Here is a 25,264-nt window from a genome sequence, read left to right on the forward strand (position 1 = left end):
AGCTGTTGAAAAAAAGTAGAGGAGATTGGTGTTCCTATAGGGTATGTCAATTGGATCTCTAGCTTTTTGAGGAATCGTGAGGTTAGAGTATCTGCTGGAGGATATAGTACAGATTTTCAGATTAAAACTGACATGGGACTACCTCAGGGAGGTGTGTTAAGCCCCATATTGTTTATTATTTATTGCTGTGACTTGGACCTCTCAACTGTCCTTGGCTACAAAACATATATATATGCAGATGATATTGCACTAGTTACAACTGGAAAAATACCCCATCATCTACTGTCAGTGATACAAAAAGCATTGAATAATGTACAACAGTGGTGTAGAGAGAATAATATGATATTATCACCTGAGAAAACAGTTGGTATGCTTTTCTCAAAAAGTAATAATACTCCAATACCACAGGTGAATCTCCAAAATCAGGTTATTAGGGTGGATGATTCTTTTTGTTACCTAGGCCTAATTTTGGATAGTAAAATAACTTGGTTGAGACATATAGAGTATTTACTTGGTAATATAAGGAGTCGGTTAAACCTTATAAATGTAATGTGCCTAGGAAAAAGGGGCGCTTCTTATAAGTGCCTTAGTAAAATTATAAAGGCTGTTATTATTACTAAGTTTGATTATGGTAGCTTTATATATGGTGATACTAGCAAGAAGAATTTAAAAAAGTTAGATGTAGCTTATCATAGTGCTCTTAGGCGATCCTTAGGCTGCCTAAATAGTACCCCCTGTTCCTGCAATGATGATTGAGTTGGGGGTGAATACCCTTACATTAAGACGTGATAAGTTACTTGTGAAGTATTTTGCTAAGAAGGCTAGTCTAGATGATGATCTTATTAACATGGAAATAATAAGAAATTACAATAGAGATATTAGATTTAAGACCAGGAATATTCCTGCTTTTTATAGATGTTTTAATTTACTTTCTAGTGAGTGCCCAAATATAACACCAATAAATGAGATTGCCTTTGAGGATAGTGTATTAAATAAACCATTTGAAATAAAGGATAATGTGTACTTTCCTATGTCTGACCGTGGTAATGTGGATAATATGACTTTAAAACAGGACTGGTTTAGACAGACTGACCATTTAAGAGACCATACACAAATTTTTACTGATAGGATCTAAGTCAGATGAGGGTGCTGGTTGCATGGTGGTGATTCCCAGTATGTCAATTTCATATAGTTTCAAGTTACCAAGTAGCCTATCTATTTTTTCAATTGAGATGATAGCATTGTATAAAGCTTTAGATTTTATAAAGTCATATGGACATGCACAAAGATGGATAATTTGTTCTGACTCTGCATCAGCCCTTAAGTACCTGATGAATGAACATGACCCTAGTCGTGAGATAGTTTATAGTATTCATCAAATTTTTAGGTCATTAGAGTGTATGGGGAATAATATACTTTTGGTGTGGGTCCCAGCACATTTTGGAATTGCTGGAAATGAATCTACTGATAATATGGCTAAGTGGGGTATTTTAAATGGCCAGAGTATAATTGTAAAGCCCACAAAAAGTGATTATAAAACTTGTATTTATAATGTATTATGTGATAGGGAGAGTAATGAGTATATTAGAAACTGTATAAACCTGATTTTAAAGCTTTGTTATTATAGGCCACTACCTGATGGGGTGGTACGCGATACTAAATCTGTTGTTGCTATCATTTTCAGATTGAGGACAGGTGATACCAAAACCCATTCAGTTTTGCATAAGTGGGGCAGAGCTGACTCTCCGTACTGTGATATTTGTAATGAGTATGATGATGTTAAACATATCCTTATGAAGTGTAGGAAATATGAGGCACACAGAAATGTATTTAGAAGTTTAATGTTGAAGTATTTCAGTGCGTTTACAATGAGAGCAATCCTAGGTCATGCTAAGTCCTCTAAATGAGCCCATATAAAGCCTATATCATTATTGACTAAGTATATTAAAAAATTTTAATCTGCATAACGTTCTATAATATTTGTAGTTTAAAAGTGTTTTTTTTTTTTTTTTTTTTTATAGATATGTTACTTGACCATAGCAGAATGTGATGTGAAATAGGTGTTAGTGCTTTAAATAAGAACACTCTGTACAACGTCTTAGTACAACCCCATGATAGTTAAGTGTTGACGTGGCCTGTGCCAAACATATATTTGTGTGATTCAATGTGACGTGGCTCCATTTAGGACCCAAGATTTAATAGAGGATCGCACGTATACGAGCGGTTGATTCGCTCAAACGTCAACTAAACAACAACAACAACAACTTTTAGAATTGTATAACAAGATTCATTTAATTTTTTAGTAGATAGTCTAGGCTATCATCTCATTCATCTGTCTTAGGGTTAAACTAAGGTAGATATGCGGTAAATTTGTACCAAATCATATTATTGAGTTTCAAATAAAGTGAATATACCATTCAATGCCTTTTTTTATGCAGATTATGAATATAACAATCATTTCTATTGGAAATGAATTTTAGCTCCCCCCCTATAAATGTCAATTCAGGATATATATTTGCAAATCTGGGGGTGGGGGTTAGGTTAGGTTAGGGGGGCTGAAATTCATTTCTGTTAGAAATGATGATTATATTTGTAATCAGCATAAAAAGGCATGGAATGGTGTATTCACTTTATTCCTAACTCAATAATATGATTTGGTAAAAATTTACCAGATAGGCTTAGAGTAAGTGTAATTTAAATAGTCTATCAATTCTGTGAGTCATTTCAAGGCAATAAGAGACCCCAAAAAAGTAATTCATAAATTTAAGACTGACCATATCCACAGGACTTGCAGACAACACAAGTCAAAGATCCAATAGCCATAGATAAACTTTTAAGAGACAAACAATGCAGTTTTTGGAAGGGTAGAGGATGTGTTGGTAAAATTCTAGTTTAGCTACTTTTGCTATCTTGGAAAGGGGTTAGGTAAAGAAGATGAAACTTTCATTAATGAATCCTGGGCAAAAGCAAACTCTGGGAAGGTATTACCAAGGTTCTATGTTAACCCTCTTCTGATTTCTAGGTATTTTAAATTTGCCTACTTGACTGGGTGACCTGTTGAATTTTTGACAAAATAACATTTTACCTTTATTTTCAGTTAGCTGCCACTTTCTTTTTCTCAGGTTTTAGATCTAAAAATGTAATTCTTGTTATTTTTTAGTAGTATTTCAAGCCATATCACTGTTTTTTTTTCTAAATTTACCGAATGTATTTGCATATCTTTGAAATCTTATAAATTTGGATTGAGCAAAGATGTCAAGCTGAAAACATTTTTTTTTTTTGTATTCATTTAGGCAGAAGTTCTATTTTGCAAGATTTCAATTTTATAACACAAAGATTTTTAATGTTCATCAAATGTCACTGCCTTCTAGAGGGATATGGAGTAGATGTGGGTACTTCAAAATACCTATCAAGGACATACTTTAGTCTGTAGACCAATCCCTATAAGTTTTATTTTCCTAAGCTAACTCCTTTCCAAGTTAGCAAAAAATATCTAAACTAGAATTTAACCAATGTGTTAATCAAATTTCCACTCTTAGGCTAATAATTTAGAAGTGTTTAAGTCATCAAACATAGTTGGTATACAGTTTTATAGATTATGAACAAGGGTTGGATTCAGCTGATGGGTGAACCTTAGCAGAGGCCTTCTCCTTCTATGGTATACCAGACAAATACAATAAATAGATTAGCGCTATGTACAAGAATAACATTGCTGCAGTTAAAGAATGAAATGAGATTAGTAGCTGGTTTTGTATTAAATAAGGAGTTAAGCAGAGTAGTGTTCTATCCCTGTGTATATGGATCATTTTGATAGACTTATTTAATGAGCACAGAAAAGGCAAAGGAACATGGAATCAAATGGGAACGAAAAACTTTTCTAGATTTAGATTATGCCGATGATTAAAGCATCCTAGCTGAAAGAGTGAGCAAAATGAATGAAATTTTAGAGATTTTGCAAGTTCAGGGTGCTAGAATAGGTCTGAGGATTAATGTTAAGAGAACTTTGTTGCTAAAACAGCATTCGCAAGCATGTCTAGCCAGAATTCAATGCTTGTAAGATTGGAAATTGAAAGATTAAGTTTACTTTTGAAGAGTCAACCTTATAAGAAAATCGAAATATATTTTCTTGTGATTATTATCGCTTCTAATCAGCAGTTGTAACAAACCAATCCTGCTCAACTCATCCTCAGGGCTATACTGTGGTGTTTATCCTCCCCATAATATAGTGCAGACGGTTTGATATCATTCTATTTTCCCTTCTTGTTTTAGTTTTATTTTTGTGTTTAAAGCTTTTTCCAATAGGCAATGATTAGAAGTCCTCCAAAAAAAAAAGTCCCCCCAGATCCCAAATCAAATTCCAGTGAAAGTGTCATAGTGAAAGATACCCATCCTGGCTGGTCAAGCACGCTATCTCAAAGTTCTAATGATAGCTCCAATTTGGAGAATAGGACAATGATAAGTGTAGGGGCTAATGTAACCATAAATGATGATAATGGGTTTCAAGAGGTCCTCTCTAGAAGTTCAAAAAAAAGGAAAAAAATCTCCCCAATTAAAAGCATTTTCCCTCTCCCTGCCCAAGATCCTCCCTCCAAAAACTTAGGAATTTACCTTAAAATTACTCCCACTACCCCCTTTGAAATAAAAATGATCACTGCAATAAGAGTTGCAATTTTTAAACTGCTAAAATCAATGTTCTCTCTTAACATTAACCGTGATGGATCTCTGCTAATAGCTGTAGAAGATCAGAAATCAGCAGATACAATAATTAACCTTAAATCCCTTCTGAATACCCCAGTTATTGCATCTAATTGGAACCCAAAACAATCACCAACGAAAATAGTAGTTTATAATGTTCCCCCAGAGATATCTACTCAGGAGTTAAAAGAAGGCCTCTCAGATAGGGCTGGAAACACAATCCCAGTTGAGGATGTTACCCAACTTGGAAAACCTAACTCTAATGGCCTAAAAACCAGTTGATCCTTCTTATTCACACTGAAGGATAAAATTGATATCCCAGAAAAATTATTCCTATTTGGGCAAATAAAACCACACAAGGAATACAAACCTAAGCCTATCCAGGGTCAGAAGTGTTTCAAACTGGGACACACGACAAACAAATGCAATGAAATTCTCCAAGAGTGTAGTAATTGTAAATCTTTCCATCCTAAAGAGCTGACAACTTGCAACAACACTCAGCCTACATGCATCAATTGCAAAGGCCCACATGAATATACAAATAAATCATTATTCCCTGCATACAAGAAAAGAGCTCTAAGACTCCAAATATCAACAGAGAAAGCCATCCCATACCCCTTTGCAGCAATGAAAGCCAATGCTGGCCAATAATACCAAATAAAGCCTGTAATGAAACCAACCAAAACCCCCAAGTCAAATGCCCCCAATGCATCAAGCACCCCATATAAAACACCATCTTCTAAGCCCCCTAGCTCAAATCCCTATCAGAAGGAATCACCAAGCCAACAAGCCTCCTTGTCAGGTGAGATGAGGTCAGCCTGGCCCCCCCTCCCAAGAGGAAACAAACCAGTAACACTACCAGGAATCAACCCCTTAACCAACAAACAGGATGCACAACCAAACATGCAATCCCCAAATATATGCTTATTCATTCTAAACTGTAATGCAGTTCAGGCCATGAGCATATAGAAACTACAGAAAACAAAAATCATTGCAGAATTAGCAAAAATCTACATCCCTGATGTTATGCTAGTTCAAGCAAAAAAAGATCTTGCTCTACTTTTAACAAAGCTGAACATTAATAGACAGTCATATGAAGAATAAATCAACAACACAACATATATCAATACTCCACTGGAATGTAAGATCACTCACAGAAAATAAGCTAAATGAACTAATATCATTTATGAATAATAATTCCATTAATATTGCTTGCCTCCAGGAAACTCATTTAACCCAAAATCAACAAATTAAGTCTCCGGGATATTCTATCCTGAGAAAGGATAGATCTTCAGAGAGAAAAGGAGGTGGGGTAGCTTTATTAGTTAATAATAATATAAAATTTTCGGGCATCAATTTTCCAGATTTTGCAAATGATGTTGATGTAATTGGTATCAGTGTTTGGGTGAATAATTTAAAAACCTACATAATAAGCTTTTATAACCCTAATGGCCAAACTACAGATACCAAGGAGTTCTTTAATTATATAAATAATTCTAATATGTTAAAAAATATCATTATTTGTGGTGATTTCAATGCCCACAGCCTTTTGTGGGGGAATAAACCAGCAAATAAAGCTGGTAAATTCATTGAGAATATGATTTCAAATAATAATGGCTTAGCTGTTGCTACCCCTCCAAACCTGAACACATATTTCAACCCCAAAAGTGGCAGATTCTCCACAATTGACCTACAAATTGTGTCATCAAATTTTTTGAACAAAATTTACATAAATAAAATTGATAGTCTATGTACTGACCACTTTCCTATATTTTGCTCCCTAAATGAACCTGCGGAAACTTTATCTCATACCGCCAAATATATGAACACTTAAGCAAATTGGTCTATGTTCCAAAATATGCTAAATGATGAAATTACAAGTTTCAACCAAAGTTCATGCATTTCTAACACAACAGTTGACACACATGCTGAAGCCTTGACATCTTTACTAGTAAATAAAGCTAATCATGCTATCCCCAAGACAACACCTAAGAAAACATTCCCTAAAAAAATTCCTAAAGCATGGTGGACAAATGAGTGCCTAAATAAATGGAGGATAAAAAAGGCAGCTAGGACAGAATTCATAAAAAAACCATCACCTATTACATACTTAAAAAAATTACAAGCAGAATCTAATCTAAAAAGGACTATAATAGATACTAAATATAAATACTGGAATAATTTTGCAAATAATATCTCCAGAGAAACTCATGAGCCAATTATACATAATGTCATAAGCCACATCTGTGGGAAAAAGACTTCCCCCAACCCACTCCTGTATGAGCTTATACATAATAATACCCATTATGACAATGATAATGGTAAAGCTAACCTATTTGCAACACTTTTTGTTAATAAGCTAACATCAAATAATCAAAGCAAACTGTCCACAATTCCTATGAACCCAAGGTACCAACCACGCCCAGGATCCGAGTACATAACTAATCCATTTTCAATCCAGGAATTGAATAATGCAATACATCATATTAGGACCAAAACTAGCAGCAGTTATGACAATATACACCCTACATGGATAAAGAATCTCACACCTTCATACAAACAAGAACTGCTAAATTGTTATAATCATGCTTGGGCATCTTCTAGGTTCCCCAATATATGGAAATGTTCGTCCCTCATACCAATCCTAAAGAAAAATAAACCAAAATATAACTCTGAGTCTTATAGGCCCATAATGATTATAGCTATGATGGGGAAAATAATGAAGAAAATGATTTATCACAGACTCCTCTGGTTTGTTGAAAAAAATATTATGATCCCACACACTCAAACTGGATTCAGGAAACACCACACCTCAACAGATGTTTTCATTTTGCTGACAAATGCAATAAATGAATCTTTCTCAAAAAATAATGTCCTAGTGACAGCTTTCCTAGATTTTGAAGGGGCATATGATAATGTGAACCACCAATTCCTTTTAAATAAGCTTGCGAACCTTGGAGTGCCCCCTAAGCTAGTATTCTTTATTAAATCCTTTATAGAATTGTGAAGTTTCATTATTTGTGTTGGTTCAGCCTCTTCACCCCAAAAGACAATAACCAAAGGCCTACCTCAGGGAGCAGTCCTCAGTAGCCTCCTATTTGCCCTATATCTCTGGGACATGAACCTACCCCACACGAATCTACAATATGCTGATGATCTGGTGCTATGGTCATCTGGCAACACCTTTCAGATAGCACAGTCAAATCTGCAAAAGTCACTTTTCCAGTTCCAAAAATTCTCTCAACATTCAGATTTACCCATTGCACCCACCAAGTCAAAAATAATCCAATTTCACCGAAAGCGAAACCATGTTAATGCAAAACTAACTCTAAATAAAACAATTATTCCAGAAGATAATCATATTAATTACCTATTTCTCATGCTTGACCAAAAACTTAATTTCTGTCTCCACGTTTCAAACACAATAAAAAATGCTATAGAAAAGCAAATATATTAAAAATACTTCTTTCCACACCCTGGGTTTGTAAGGAGAAAACCTTACTCCAATTTTATAAATTACATATAAGACCCCATATTGACTATGGGCTCATCGATTATGGTGCATGTGCAAAGACCCAGATGCAAAAAATTGAAACAACACAAAATGATATAATACGTCTCATATTTGGTCTTAGGAAACCCACAAGCACCAAGTTTCTGCTTATGGAGGGTGGATTAACAACAATAAGGGAGAGACGTAGCTTTTTCTTGACAAAACATCTTACAAAAATTGAATCAAATAGCTCACATACATTACATAATTGGTTAAGAAATCCAGCCATGTATAGAGGTATTGCAGATGAGTATGCCAATATTCAAAAGAAGTTCCCTGTACCTGCAAATTTTATTGCACCTACTTTCCCCAATTCCCTCCATGGAATTGGTCATTTCCATATTAAATACTGAATTTTCAAAATGGAATAAAGATTTAACCCCCATTGCTTTTGTCCAGAAAAAATTTGCAGAACTTAATACAATTACCTATAAAAATCACTTCCAAATATTTGTTGATGGGTCAAAAATGAATGAGAAGGTTGCAATTGGTGTTTTCCTTCCTCACCTGAAAATTGCAATGGGTGAGAGATTATTTAATAATTTATCTATAATGTCTGCTGAGTTAAATGCCATAATCATGGCATTAGAACACCTTAAGGAAAACCAACCTTTGATTGCAAATTCGAATAATATTATCATCTATTCCAATTCTCTATCAAGCCTTGAGCTGCTGGCCTCAGCTCCAAAATATAAGTTGGACACTGACACTTACCACTGTCTCAGTATTATTGATAATCTTGGTTCAAGTGGCATAAAAACTTATTTTCAGTATATTCCTAGCCACTCTGGCATAATTGGTAATCATCAGGTTGATGAAATAGCTAAAAATGATATAAATATTGACCAGCCAAGTGGGAGACCAATCCCAATTAGAGATATTTTCCGATGGAGGCTATCAGATATTAATTTTAATAAGATTAATCCTTTCGTTTCCCCCTTTCCCAATAAGTATCTTTCTAAAATCTATCATAGAATTCGTTCTGGAACAAATGGACTAAATTTCCTTGCATTCTCATATAAGCTTTCTAATTCATGTGGTTCAATTCCCCTGTCCCCTCTTTGCAGGCATTGTAATATGAATAACGAAGCAATTGACCATTGCCTATTTGAATGTAATATGCTGACGTCTGCACAACATATCTTGATTTGTAAACTGTTAAAATGCTTCAATCACCACAAAATCTCACTATCAGCCAAGAGCTTAGCCAACTATACCTGCACAAAGAGCACAGAAATCGATATCTATCATCTTATATTTGAACTCCTTGAGTCAAAAGATCTACTGAAAGATATCTGAGAATATCTAATAAATAAGAAACAACCAAGACAGTAGCCCTGTAGCTCCACAGAGTGAAGCAAAAAGAAGAGGGCTAAATAGTACCAACTGAATAGCCCGCCTGCTGTGAATTAGAAGAAGAAGAAGAGTCAAAAGAGATCCGAGGGCAACTAGACCCCCCCCACCCCCCTCCATGCCTTTTTCCCCTAACCCATACAATAAAAATTTTGTGACAGCCATTTTGTTAAAAATAGTTCAAAGGCCAGATAAAAAAAACAACTCCATTGTTGATATAACCCCCCAGGGCATGGGGGCAGGCGTTGTAAGTTATGTCCTGGGGGCATATATGGTTCTTATAGAACGGATGCTTCTAAAGACTTCAGAAAGGACTCATGTGAATGGAAATTGAAAGTTTAATTTCAATTTTTAAGAGTCAAAAGAGATTAAAGGGCTACTAGCCCCCCTACGCCCCTGGGAAGGTATTACCAAGGTTCTATGTTAACCCTCTTCTGATTTCTAGGTATTTTAAATTTGCCTACTTGACTGGTTGACCTATTGAATTTTTGACAAAATAAAATTTTACCTTTATTTTCAGTTAGCTGCCACTTTCTTTTTCTCTGGTTTTAGATCTGAAAATGCAATTCTTGTTATTTTTTAGTAGTATTTTAAGCCATATCACTGTTTTTTGTTTTTTTTTCTAAATTTATAGAATGTATTTGCATATGTTTGAAATCTTATAAATTTGGATTGAGCAAAGATGTCAAGCTGAAAACATTTTTTTTTTTGTATTCATTTAGGCAGAAGTTCTATTTTGCAAGGTTTCACTTTTATAACACAAAGATTTTTAATGTTCATCAAATGTCACTGCCTTCTAGAGGGATATGGAGTAGATGTGGGTACTTCAAAATACCTATCAAGGACATACTTTAGTCTGTAGACCAATCCCTATAAGTTTTATTTTCCTAAGCTAACTCCTTTCCAAGGTAGCAAAAAGTATCTAAACTAGAATTTAACCAATGTGCTAACCAAATTTCGACTCTTAGGCTAATAATTTAGAAGTGTTTAAGTCATCAAACATAGTTAGTACACAGTTTTATAGATTATGAGCAAGAGTTTGATTCAGCTGATGGGTGAACCTTAGCAGAGGCCTTATCCTTCTATGGTATACCAGACAAATACATTAAATAGATTAGTGCTATGTACAAGAATAACACTGCTGCAGTTAAGGAAGGAAATGAGATTTGCAGCTGGTTTTATATTAAACAAGGAATTAAGCAGGGCAGTGTTCTATCTCTGTTTATATGGATCATATTGGTAGACTTATTTAATGAGCACAGAAAAGGCAAAGGAACATGGAATCAAATGGGAAAGAAAAACTTTTCTAGATTTAGATTATGCCGATGATTAAAGCATCCTACCTGAAAGAGTGAGCAAACTGAATGAAATTTTAGAGATTTTACAAGTTCAGGGGGTTAGAATATGTCTGAGGATTAATGTTAAGAGAACTTCGTTACTAAAGCAGCACTCATAAGCATGTCTAGCTAGAATCCCATGTCTAGCCAGAATTCAATGCTCGTTTGATTGAAAATCGAAAGATTAAGTTTACTTTTGAAGAGTCAAAAGAGATCCAAGAGCAACTAGCCCCCCACCCCCCTATGTACAAGAATATCACTGCTGCAGTTAAAGAAGGAAATGAGATTAGTAGCTGGTTTTGTATTAAATAAGGAATTAAGTAGGGTAGTGTTCTTTCTCTGTTTATATTGATCATATTGGCAGACTTATTTAATGAGCACAGAAAAGGCAAAGGAACATGGAATCAAATGGGAACGAAAAACTTTTGTAGATTTAGATTATGCCAATGATTAAAGCATCCTAGCTGAAAGAGTGAGCAAAATGAACAAACTTTTAGAGATTTTGCAAGTTCAGGGTGCTAGAATAGGTCTGAGCATTAATGTTAAGAGAACTTTGTTGCTAAAGCAGCACTCACAAGCATGTCTAGCTGGAATCCCATGTCTAGCCAGAATTCAATGTCTAGGCAATGACCATTCACAAGTAAAATTTGGCACTTAGCTAGACATGCTTGACAAGGTGATTGGCTAGACATTGAGTTCTAGACTCTACAACTCAATGTCTAGGATTTTTTATTACAGCCAATCAGAATGATTCATGTTCCAATATTTTCATCATTTTTGTTTAGGGTGAACCAGGGTAATTCCAGACACTTTGACCTTTTTTTTGGATTCAAAAAATTCCTCCTGCCAGCAGACTTAAAATCTTGCCGTAAAATTGGATTTGTATGAAAGTTCAGACTGTTAGCCTTCATACAAGAGCTAGAAACTTCCGGAATTCGAACTATAAAGGGGGTGGGTGACCTCATTTGAAATTTTCCCATGGTGTCCAAAATTAGCCACCAAAAAATGGGTAATTCTGGACAAGGTCAATATCTTATACCTGAAGGAGTAAAAAATCTTAGCTTTGGTTGGTGGTATAAGCACCCCAGAATCTATGTTTCTTCCAAATTTCATGCGCGTACCTTCCAAACTAGCGGAGTTATTCAGCTTTGCAGTCGTGATTTTGTTTTTCTGAAAATAAAATCTCATTTTTTCAATGTGTCAAACCATGGATTCTCACAATAATTTGATAATAAGGTGATTATACCACCCCGAGCCAGCATTTAAATAGTCTTCTGAAGGACTTGGGGACCTGACAGTCTGGGCCTTCATCTCCTGTAACTACAGAATTCATCTGCTAACTTCCTTGAAATTTGTATATTAAAAATAAGGTAAAAATAATAAAAAAGACGACTTAAAATACTGATAAAAACAAGTTTAAAAGCAAAACACAGAGGAACTAGGTGATCACTGCTTTTTTCCATAGCTTTTCTTCCTTTCCTAGTGGCGTTTCACCATTTCGCGATGCTCGCTTATAGTGAAGAGTCCAGTGCCCTTCAGAGTGAGGGGCCCTCCCAAGATAAACTCTTCTGCGACGTCTGTGATGTCATCGTTCTTGGGCAAGCTAAACTCGTACGTCGCTGCTGAGTCGAGCTTTAGGAACTTCATCCTAACAACCCCTTCGTCAACAAAGTCAACGATTCTGCCAAAATAAGGTGAGTCGTCGTAATACACAGCATAATAATGGTCAAGCTTCGTTTGCGATCTTTTTCTTGCTAGGGCCAGGCTGATCGAGGTCATCAGGAACACACGTCTCTTCAAGAGAATTGTCATCATTGTTGTCAGTGTATGGTATCTCGGACTTTCTTTTGGTGTCAGAAAAGGCAACTGGGAAGTTTGCTTTTCGTGAGAGCTTCATCGTTTTGCTTTTAGCACCAGAGGTCTGGGTATCACCAGTTTCTTTTGCTTTGGTTTTCTTTCCCACACCTTTTTTCCTGTCTGCCTTTTCCTCCTGCTGCTTCTTAAGTTGCTCTAAATACACCTTAGAAGTGATCACTTCAGCAGCTTTCTGAGTGATTTTTTCCTTTGTCCTGGTTCACTTCTCGGTTCTCTTCTTACACTCTCTAACAGGAGCTCTTCAAAGGTCTTCTTCATTGGAGTTGGTGGTTTCTTCTCATGGGAAGAAATGTTGATGTTGGCGGCTAGATTTTCACTTTCTCTCTGGACTCTAGGCCCAATCCTATCGGCTGTTGACTTCTCTGCTGGTTTCTTTGCTTGTTTTCTTTTCTTTCCTTCAAGAAAGGCATCATAAGCCCTGAGTTTCCGCGGGTCAAACCGCTCTCTGTTGATTTTCGCACGGTTGGCTCTCTCTGGTACGCTAGGATCATAAACTCCAGTGGATGCAAATGCTTGCTGCCACAGAAAATGCTTTTCTGTGGCAGCATATGAAGTGTCAGGCAAAGCGTCATTGGATCTCCAAGTGGACCAAACAGATTTGTCTTTGAATATGATCAGGGGGGGGGGGGAGAATTGCCCCTGCAGCGTTGATGCAACCGAGAACTGTTGTGTTTTCTGTCCCTGTTCCAGCAGTTCGGTGGGAACTTGGCAAGTTCTTCTGTCCCACAACTTTGGTTCTCGAAGGATCAGTACAGAAGCTCGTCTTGTCCAGGTTGTACACCAAGTGGGGCTTATCGAGGAGTTCAAGTTCATTCAACGTCTCTGAGAGAAGATTAAAAAATCCAGAGATCAAGAGCGGATTTTTGGCTTTGTATCTTGAATTCTCTTCGGTTTCAGGCTTCTTGAGACTAAGGTTGTGTTGTTGTTTGAAGTATTTCCACCAGTCCCAACCAGGAACACCGTCTTTGAAAGTAGTTTTCATATTGTTCACCTTCACATATTTGCCTACAAGAGCGAATATATCGGTTCAGGATAGTCCAACACCCCACTTGTCCATGGTTTTGATGCACTTTGCGAGTGTTGCTTCTTCATCTAAATCCAGTTGTGTAGGTCTACCTGCTCCCACTTTTGACGATGTCGCAGTCAAATGGTCCGAAATCGTCGACTTTGGATTCCCATACTTTGCTGCTGCGAGTCTGATTGTCAGTAAACCTATTTTCACCTCTGCCAACGCCTTGTCCAGATCTTCTGGGATGTACTGTGTCCTTGGCATCTGAAAGTAAAAGCAAGGGCAAGTAAAAGGCATAAGAAAAAAGTTGTTTGCACTGAAAGAAACCAAAACTAATGAAAATTGCAGATAATCAGCCCTGAAAAAACTATTTTTCCTGAACATAGTTCAGTAAACTCATGCTACATTGCTAGAAACTCGAGAATATCTGATAGAACGCAGTTCCAGGAGGCAGAGGTCAAAATTCGATGAAAAGGAATTGATTGCATCACATTTTCCAACGTCCGGAAATACCCCTCTGTGTCCGGAATTACGGCCTCACCATCTGTCCGGAATTACCCTGTTGGGGGTCAGAAAATGGGTAATTCCGGACACCCACCCTATGGCAAAACAGTTAGAGAGGAAAATCTACAAAAAATCACACTAATGCCCTAATTAAAACCCTTTTGAATGGTAAAACAAAAAAACCCGTAAGTTACACCGTTCACCAGCAGATACAAAAAAACTGACACCATATGTACTTTTTCATCAAAGTTTCTCCGACCGACTCCGGTTCAAGACTGACTGTCTCCCCCACGTGCTTGCTGTTGTCAATCGGATATAGTGAGTCATAAACTAGAGTCTTGGCACTACCTCTTTGTTTTTTTTTTCAAAACAAATCTAACGAGGGGTTAGCAAGATGGGGAGTGTCTGGAATTACCCACTGTCTGGAATTACCCTGGTTCACCCTGCATTTTTAAACTGAAATTAAATGTTTGTTTTCTCATTAATTGTTTTTTTTTTCATTTTAGGCAAATATGCAACACTAGACATAATAGTGAAACACGCTAAGGCAATTGTTTTGCTTATCTTGTCCATTATCTTGTGACAGTAAAAATAGGGATTACAATTTTGAAAGTTTTGTCTGCGTAAACTCTCTTGATTGGGTAGAAATGACAATTTGAAACTAAATTTGTAGTTTTAGCTAAGCACCAAACTTTAATTGTGTATGGTTGCTGCCTAGACATTGAATTCTGGCTAGACATGGGATTCTAGCTAGACATGCTTGTGAACGCTGCTTAAGACTAGGAATAAGTGATTATGGGTAAGGACAAGATTGATCAGTTTGACAGCTTCACTTACCTTGGTAGCATTATTAGTAAAGATGGTGAGAGGAATGAAAATGTTTTATTTATTTATTTACTTATTTATCATAGGCTGCACAATAGTGCTGCCTAAGTAAAGAATTAATACCAAAATACAGGAAGCTTTAACAAGCTTGTCGCACTAAACAATTATAAAAAAGTCTATGACAATGTTGATGACATAACATAAACATACAGTAACTGAAACATACACTCTTAAAACACAATAACTGAAACATACAGTAGCATACCAAAATAACTGAAACATCTGTTAATAATTGAAACATACCAAAAAGTAAACCTACAAAATAACTGAAAACATGCTGGTCACAAATCAGCTAATACAAAAGTAAAAATATTCTCAAAATAGAAATCTGTAGAGGCTAAACTACTTTTGAAAGACTGGACTGTAGTACTTACAACTATTTCTGATGAAAGGGAATTCTATGTCTTCCACAGTAGTATAGAATAGAGTAAAGTGCACTTTCAAGTAGCAAGGTGAATCTGCACCTGTAGACATTGCTGCAGGCGATGACATTGACACAGTAAGTAAATAAACTAAATTCTAGATTGGCTCAATCAACATCCACAATGATGATTGGAATTGGTAGGAATGCTACCATCCACTATACTTACAGTACAAATTTGTGAGCTTCCCAGCCAGTGTGGGTGAAAGCTGCACTCAATTGTTTTTGCTAAGGGAGCTTGGTACAGCTGCTGACAAGTTTCGTTGGCTTTCTTTACCATTTTTCTATTGAAGATCTTTCTCTTCTGTTGACTGGATAGGCTACTGTAATGCAAACCTTTGTAGAGTTTGCTAATGACTTTCTCTGATCTGCTGGCTATGGTTATTTTGAGCAGTGTGAGTAATATGTTGCAGAACCTACATTAGATCAGGTGTTGGAAGTGAACTCAATTTATCATCAACAATGATGCCAAGGTTTCATTCTTCTGATCCTGAAAAAAATCTGTCAATTTACATTGTTGCCCTCATTAAGAGAATTTGTAGTCATGGGCTGCAAGAGCCAATGTAGAATGACGACTGTACTAATTAATATTGATAAATAATCTTTTTTACTATTTTATGGTTCATGATTGTTGTGTAAACAGTTGCATATTTTATCTTTATTATTTTTTTTGAAAAGACTAGTAGTATGATTTACTTTCCAATTGTTTGGTACTGTTGAAGTTTGTAGTAGACATTGGAAAATTGGTGTGAGAGGTTGTGGGAACCTAGGGTGAATACCATCTCCTCCTTTGGTTTTATTAGAATTTAGATTCTTTAGAGTGTGGTGCTTGGGGTAGGCAAGAAGAGCAGAAATAGTTTATATTGGCTAAAGTCATATCACCCTATTTTTTCCTATAATTTAGTGTAGGGAGTACAGGGTGGTGCAGGCATGCTTCATAAGGCATTTGCTGTGATTCCCAAATCATCTTAGTTGCTCCGGATTATACCTTTCACAGGAGTAATTTATATTTAAAAAATAAGGTGTTAAAGACATTCCAACCTCAAGATTCAGTTTTATCAATATGTTAGAAAGTTTCACGAACACCCTAGGACCCCGGCTTGAAATTGTTTTTGCTTTCATTCTTATAATACCAAAGGATCAAAAGGCAGATGATGACATAGTTTTGGCATGGGTACTAAAATTTAATTGATTGTTAATAATGACTCCAAGATCTCTGTCTTCAGTAGCTGCTGAAAGGGGGTTGTTTTGGAGGTAATATTGCTGGTGTTTTATTCATTTTGCCAAAATGGATCATATTTACCAACATTGAAGTCAAGAAGTCATCTATCAGTCTATCTTCCAAGACTGTTAAGGTCATCTTGAGTTTATTATAGGTTAGAACCTGTTGCAGCTCTAGAAGATTGGGTTCATCATTTATGTAGAAGTTGCAGAGGCTTGGTCCAAGAATACTACCCTGAGCAACATAACTAATATTTTTGCATTGGAGGAAAAGTGAAGAACAAAATCAGAATTAAAAATTGACAACATATGTTCTATCAGATAAGAAGTCTTCTTGTATAAGCAGTAATTTAGGATGTATTTGTGGAAGCCCAAGCTCCCCCTGTCAGAAAAGTTCCCACCTTCCTATTGCAAAGCTATAAATTTAGTGATGAGTTATCCTTCCTAGAATGTATCATTTGCTGAAGACTTTAACCTGCCCCAAAGCTCAGGGGTTTATGACTATGCAGCTACAGGTAATAACGGTTATCAGACTGGCCCACTCGTTGAGTGCCTGCATGGGCATTCATTATATCAGGCTATTGATTTCCCAAATAGGTACCAAGGGGGCCAGAAAACAACTCTCCTAGATCTCTTATTTGTTAAAGATGAGGAAGCAATCAAAAGTGTTGACCAAGAGCCTCCTTTTGGGGCAAGTGACCATATAGCCATTACTTGTTGACTAAATTTTATACCCACAGACATTCTTAGAATCCATGTGTTTACAAATTATAGCTAGGTCCGGCAAGATTTAGCTAACCAAGATTGGTTCTCTGTTGAAAAGAAAAATATGGAGGACGCATGGCTTGATATGGAAAGGCACTGATGCAGACAACTGCAAAATATACAACAACCAAAGACAATATGCTCCTTTACGTGACACGAGAAATCAAGCCAGCAATCTGAAAGAAACTCTGGAGGAGGTACAAAGACATTCCAACACAGGGAAATTATGACAATTTTAGACTGCTACAAAATAAAGTCCAGCACCTTACAAGAGAACTTACAAACGAGTAGGAGAAATCCTTGGCATCAGCTTCATAAGCCAATCCATAGAAGCTATGGATTATGCCTCAATTCAAAAGCCAGTAGACATTCAGTAATAACTCTCAGTTGATAAGAATGGTATAAGCAATCCTGGTGATATACTCAAAGTCGTGAATAAGCAGTTTGAGTCAGTTTTCACACCTCCAGATAATGCTCCCTTGCTACAAATGCTGGAGTACAATATTGAGAAATGTATGCAAGTCATCACAATCAAACCTGTGGACATAGAACTGCAGCTCAAAAGATTGAATCCAAATAAGTCTGTTGGTCCATGTTGGAGTTCATCCCAGACCTTAAGAAGAGGCCCATTTGGAGCTTGCTCCTTCTTTAACAAAACTGGTCTAAAAGTCTCGGAATACTTAAGTAGTTCTTCAAGATTGGCGAAATGTAAATATTAGAGCTGTCTACAAGGGTAGAAGTAGGAATAATGTCACCAAATACCAACCCATTAGCATTATCTCAACAGTTGGTAAAATATTTGAAGGAATTGTGAATACCTGCTTATGACTATATCACAAACTTGCCTAATGTCAGTACTCCAGTTGACATGATCCTTTTAAATTTTGCAAAAGCATTTGATAAAGTCTGTCATCCCTGGCTGAACATAAAACTAATAGCTAGAGTTAAAGCAGAGTTAAGGTATTGGGGACAATGGGCAAGAACTTTTCTCAGAAATAGCAGAAGTGACAGTGGCATGCCTCAGGGAGCAATCTTTGGTCCAACATAGTTCAATGTTTTTATTAATGATGCTCCAGAAGCTGTAAGAAACAAGATGAGCCTTTATGCTGATGATTCAAAGCTTATTGGCTCGGCTTCCATGGGAATTACAGGCCCGTGACTTATAATTGCTTAATTAAAGCTTTGTTCACAATTCTCTCAACCAGTTTTATAACTGCTTAAGGGATGCTCAATGGGTGGTACTTTCAATGCAACTTTTTTTATTTTTTTTTATTTTGGAGTGATATATTGGATTTCCAAATCAGAAAATAGTTGCTTTTGTGAATGAGATATGTTTTGTAGCAAAAGTGATATATGGTAGGCCATTTACCATTTTAAGTTTCATTAATCTCTAGTAGGACATTGGACTTGTGAATACTGAATGTGAACTTTATTTCCTGTTATGAAACAACACATACATCCAGCAGCGAGATAAGGAATTGCATAGGTTTTTGTCTCTAAATAGCTTGAATGCTTGAGAGTATTGTCTATTAGAAACACCCATATCCGCAGTGGCGAAGGTAGGCTTGGGCTACAGTTCTCACAAATTTTTAAGTTGTTGGATAATTTCGTTTTTTTTATATTCTAATATATCTAAATATTAATTTGTTAGTTAAAGCAAAGGTATATACAAATTTTGAGCCAAATCGAATGACAGGAAGGGGTCGAAATAAGCATATCAATTTTTGGCCTCAGACAGTGAGACAGACAGAGGAAGCAAGTTAAATAAAATGTGTTAAAAAAGGGAAAAAAAATGATTTTTTCAAAATATATTGAGTCTGTTATAGATTTTATGGGCAAGTCCTGATTTAGGAAGAATTCTGAGCAACAATAAGAAATTTTAGGCTCAGCCTGAAATACCATAGACAGCGCAATAGCGCTGCCCAAGTAAAGAACGATGTTGGCACAATGTATTATTTATTTTTGGTTCTTGGTCTTGAACCAGGGCACTTCATATCGAAGGAGTTGTCGTAGAAATTTCGAAAAGGGCTCATTCGATTGGAAATTGGAGTGGCTTGTGCCCTTTTTAATAGTCGAAAGTGATCATAAGGCAACTAACACCCCTTCCACACCCATCATTTCCCCAAACACATCCAATGATTTCCAAATAGAAATTACGTTTTTGGGGAGGACACTCCCCCACAGCCCTCAGGGCAAGGGTTGTAAGTTATGACCTGGGGGCATATAAGGTTTTAATAGAAAGCGTTGTCGTAGAAACTTCGAGAAAGGCTCATTTGATTGAAAATTCAAAGGTATATAGTCGAAAGTGATGGGAGGGCAACAAACCCCCCTCTCACTCCCACCTTTTCCCCAAACACATCCAATCTAAATTTTGAGATAAGGTTTTAAGTTATTTTTAGGTTTTAAGGTTTTAAGGGCAAGGGTTTTAAGTTATGCCCTGGGGTATATAAGTTTTTTTTTTATAGAAAGCGTTGTCGTAGAAACTTTAAAAAGGGCTCATTTGATTGTAAATTGAAATGGCTAATGCCCTTTTTAATAGTCGAAAGTGATTGGAAGGCAACTAACACCCTTCCACGCCCACCATTTATCCAAACACATCCAATCCAAATCTTGAGATAGTCATTTTGTTCAAAGTAGTTGAAAGGTCCGGAAATTATACCTTTATGGATGACACTCCCCCCACAGCCTTCAAGGCAAGGGTTGTAAGTTATGCCCTGGGGGCATATAAGGTTTTTATTGAAAGCTTTGTCGTAGAAACTTGAAAAAGGCTAATTCGATTAGAAATTCAAAGGGCTAGTGCCCTTTTTAATAGTCGAAAGTGATTTAAGGGCAACTAACCCCCCTCTCATGCCCACCATTTCCCCAAACACATCGAATCAAAATTTTAGCTATTTTGTTCAACGTATTTAAAAGCTTTACAAATTAGGTCTTTGAGGGTGATAACCCCCCTCAGAGCCCTCGGGGCAAGGGTTGTAAGCTATGCCCTGGGGGCATATAAGGTTTTTATAGATAGGGATGTTGTAGAAACTTCAAAAAGGGTTCATTCGATTGGAGATTAGAAGGGCTTGTGCCCTTTTTAATAGTCAAGAGTGAAACGCATCCAATTAAAATTTTGAGATAGCCATTATGTTCGACGTTGTTATTAATTCTGGAAATTACATTTTTGAGGATCACACTCCCCCCCCCCATAGCCCTCAGGGCAAGGGTTGTAAGTTGTGCCCTTTGGGCATATAAGGTTTTTTTTTATTATAGAAAGCGTTGTCGTAGAAATTTCAAAAAGGAATCATTCGATTTGAAATTGAAACGGCTAGTGCCCTATTTTATATTCGATAGTGATTGAATGGCAAGTTACCCCCCTCTCACGCTCACCATTTCCTTAAACACAACCAATCAAAATTTCGAAATAGCAATTTTGTTCCACTTAGTTGAAAGGTCTGGAAATTATGTCTTTGAGGATAACAACCCCCTCACAGCCCTTAGGTCAAGGATCGTAAGTTATGCCCTGGGGCATATAAGGTTTTTATAGAAAGCGTTGTTGTAGAAACTTCAAAAAGGGCTTATTCTATTGGAAATTGAAAGGGCTAGTGCCCTTTTTAATAGTCAGATGGGATTGGAGGGCAACTAACCCTCCTCTCACGCCCTCCATTTCCCCAAACACATCCAATCAAAATTTTGAGATAGTAATTTTCTTCAACGTTGTTCAAACTTCTGGAAATTAGGTGTTTGAGGATCTCAACCCCACCCCCCTCTCCCAGCCCTCAGGGCAAGGGTTGTAAGTTATGGCCGGGGGGTATATAAGTTTGTTTTTTTTTATTTTAGAAAGCGTTGTCGTAGAAATTTCAAAAAGGAGTCATTCGATTGGAAATTAAAAGGGCTAGTGCGTTTTTTAATAGTTGAAAGTGATTGGAGAGCAACTAACGTCCCTCTCACACCCGCCATTTCGCCAAACACATCCAATAAAAATTTTGAGATAGCCATTTTGTTGAACGTATTTGAAAGTCTTGGAAATTAGGTCTTTGATGATGACAACCCCCTCACAGCTTTCAGGGCAAGGGTTGTAATTTATGCCCTTGGGGCATATAAGGTGTTTTCGTAAAAAGGGTTTTCGTAGAAACTCAAAAAGGGCTCATTTGATTCGAAATTGAAATCCCTAGTGCTCTTTTTGATAGTCGAAAGTTTTTGGAAGGCTTGAGATTTTTATAGTAAACATCGACATGGGTACAATGTATTATTATTTTTTCGGTTTAGATCAGGGCACTTCGTATCGATTGAGTTTTTTTAGGAACTTCGAGAAGGGCTCATTCGATTGGAAATAGAAAGGGCTAATAGTCGAAAGTGATTGGAGGGCAACTAGTCCCCCTCCCACGGCCACCCTCCCATTTGCCTGTTATGTTTAAAAACTAGATGTTGCCTTAAGATTAAATCAAAATGCACTCTGTTAATGCTAATTCCCAATAAGGCATCTCAGCAGTATCTAAAGAAGGACTGAGGGTATTATGTTCAAACTTTCGGGGCTACTTCTGCTCTTAAAATTTAACCAAATCGAAATAGGGTAAGTGTATCTCTAAGTGTACCTCAAAACCCCTATGCCATCCCAAGGCCAGAACATAATTAAGTTATAAAAGTAAAAACATTTATATTTTTTCAGTAAAGTGCAAATTATGTTCTGGCCTTGGGATGGCATAGGGGTTTTGAACCCTACTCATGTTAATTTCTGCTCGTTTTGAGTTTGACTCGGTTATTTATTGTAATTTCTGTTCGTTTTGGGTTTCATTTATTTATCGATGCTGATTTGTGATAGTTTCACGCTTGGTAGATTATTTGATTTTATTTTTGCTCATTTTTTGTTTAATGGGACTCTGCTTTTCTTTGAAAAACTTATTTTGTGGAAAAAGTTTTTTTTAATTAATTTAAATCAAGTTCATATATTTCCGGTATATTTACAATCTTCAATTTTTCTCTGGTCTTATTAGTAACCATATGATATCAAGAATCATTATAATGTTAATTATCCTAAATATCAAAATTCAGCAATCAAGATTTGCCAGGTTATATATATATATATATATATATATATATATATATATATATATATATATATATATATATATATATATATATATATATATATATATATATATATATATATATAGAAACTGGAACTAAATGCGAAGCTAGGATTCCAGGGCTGGAATGCTTATCTAACTTCCAATCAAATGGTCACAAAGTTTCTGCAGGTGATCTATTTTGATTTATAGAGAGAGATAAATAATTGCCAAGTTTAGGTAACAAGGAGAAACTAATGAAAGATATAGTCAGAAAAAGAAAAGGAAAAAGGGCGTCGTAGTATATACATGTTGCTAGATGCTACGAATACTCTAGGCAAACAAGTTATGTCTTTATTTGGTAAGAATTATGACGGGGAAAATTACATTTAGCTAGCCCATCTGCTTTTGAGACATAACATCAAAATGGGCCATTAGATAAAAAATCAGAACAAGCTGATTGTCACTGGCTATCGGTCGGAAAATGGCCAAGAGGACCTGATTGCGATCTTTGGAACAAAGCTAGGTCGAAAAATTGTAGCAGAATTGAATGAAGCTAACTTCTTTGTAGACAAAACACCCACTGTCAGCCATGAAGAGCGTTTCGCTATAGATGTAGGGTACATTGATAGAGAGGGAGTCTCTAGAGAGTGTTTACTTGCTGTTGTAGATTTTGAGTTGAGGGCAGGAGCCGATATTGCAGAAGAAATTACATGAGTTTTGCGGAAGGCTTTTATCAATGAAGAAAAACTTGCGTTTCAGTGCTACGATTTTGCAAGTAACATGAGTGGGTGCTTCAAGGGAACACAAGCTCACATTTCCAAGAAGTTAGGAAGAAATATTCAATACCTCATATGCCTTGCCCACAGAGGGAACATTATTGTTGAGCACTGCTGTGAATCAAGCTCCTTGACGTGCAATATGTTTGGTGTTTTACAACAAATCTACAACTTTTTCACCAGGGGATCCAAGCCTTTCAGTTTGTTTCGCAAGAGTGTAGAAGATGTTTAGGGCAAGCTTTATCTTAATGGACGTTCAGAAACGAGCTGGTCTTCCAGATCAGAGTCTTTTTAAGTTCTATGGAGCGTTCTTCCAACAATTGCAGCACTGCTGAAGGAAATAGCAAGTTGAGATACCCTTGATGCTGACAGCAAATCGAAGTTCGATGGGCTTCTCAGTGCCCTTACTCGTTTTGAGTTTATTGCACAACTGGTGTTCATGAGGGAATTACTTTCATAAACGAACTCTCTGATTATTGAACTGCAAGCTGTGGAGCTGGATATAGTTGCCCCGTGTCGCATGATGAATGCCATGATAACTGTCATCAAAGAGTCTGTAGAAATGATAGTGAAGTCACTGGTCAAATTACTGCATCGATTAGTTTGATCAAACGATTAATTTTGTGATAAGATGGATCTTATTAAAATAGTATGTTAGGTATATAGTTTTGCTCGTGGCTAGAGGTTGATCATAGACGATTTCATCATCAGCGGTGTCCTTCTAGAAGATTCATTGATGAAGAGAGGAAAATCGAAGTGTTGCCAATGACCCTTTCGTTATTTTGCATAATGGAGTTCAAGAAAGTTTTAGCAGTAGTTGACAATGAGTTGGTGCTTGCACATAAAGAGACCAAAGAGCTGGTCCTTCCTGCATTCGACTGTACGGCAAACCTTAATCCTTCACAGTACCACTCTTTCTGTGCTACATTTCCTATAACGAAATACATGTTCAAGCATTCCAATTGGAAATGGGACTTTTTGCAGAGATTTGCAAAATAGCTGGAAGCGTCATTGAGATTGCCCAGTTGTTTTCTCTAGCAAAAAAGAACATACGACTGTTGCCTTTATTTTACAAAGCGTTCACTTCTGCAAAAACTATTCCAGTGACATCGGCCGAAGGTGAACGAATATTTAGCAAGATGAAAATCGTCAAGAACAGATTGATGTCAACCATGGAAAACGATCGACTTGACCTGCTCTTGGTCAAGATGTCAGAAACATAAATGCTGGGAAAAGTTGACCTACACCTACTTGTAAAAAAGTGGAAAGTTGGAAAGCCGTACAGGCATAAAGTTTTGCTTATTTTCTTTGTCTTGATTTTGCTTTTGTACCTGAGTTTTTCTCTACAATAATAATAATTTTCCGCTACTAATAAACATTATTTTAAGGCATAAAAAACGAAGTAAAATATTTTTGTTGTCGTCGGCACCTACCAGAATTCGTCTGCAGATTTGGGCCGTCCCCTTCGCCTCCCCCCAATGGTGAAAGGCTAGTGACGACCCTGTCCACAATAATAGTGGCTATGTCGCTATTATAACCACGATGGAGAGGGGTTAAAATTTGTCTGGTATATGGTAAGTTTTAAGATAAAAGGCTTGATGTGAGCATATAGGTTTAAATCTTAGAGTATTCAGTGCTACATACAAAATTAGAGTGGCTTGAAATTGAGTCTTGACTTTTAGTCAACTATAAAAGTATGTTTTTGAATATTTAGAGACATGAAACTTTTCCATACTGAGTATATCTATAAACTTAAACTTTGAAACAGGAAAAACAATGTATCTAGTTGCATTCTTTAATTTGTAATTACAGTCTGCTTTCT

General features: G+C 36.5%; 1 protein-coding gene across 1 annotated transcript in view; it reads left to right on the plus strand.

Moving 5' to 3' along the window:
• Nucleotides 1–2,248: 2,248 nt before the first annotated feature.
• LOC148955723 (uncharacterized) overlaps nt 2,249–25,264 on the plus strand; it is a gene marked incomplete at its 5' end in the record, with an annotated part of 49,869 nt that continues 26,853 nt past the window's right edge. Inside the window, one exon of the mRNA XM_089107895.1 lies at nt 2,249–2,275. Coding sequence (XP_088964021.1) covers nt 2,249–2,275 — 27 coding nt within the window. The remainder of the gene's footprint in view (nt 2,276–25,264) is intronic.

The sequence above is a fragment of the Artemia sp. Qi Xiang Cuo genome, chromosome 2 (assembly GCF_049724085.1).
Source record: "Artemia sp. Qi Xiang Cuo chromosome 2, ASM4972408v1, whole genome shotgun sequence".
NCBI classification, from domain to species: Eukaryota; Metazoa; Arthropoda; class Branchiopoda; order Anostraca; family Artemiidae; genus Artemia; species Artemia sp. Qi Xiang Cuo.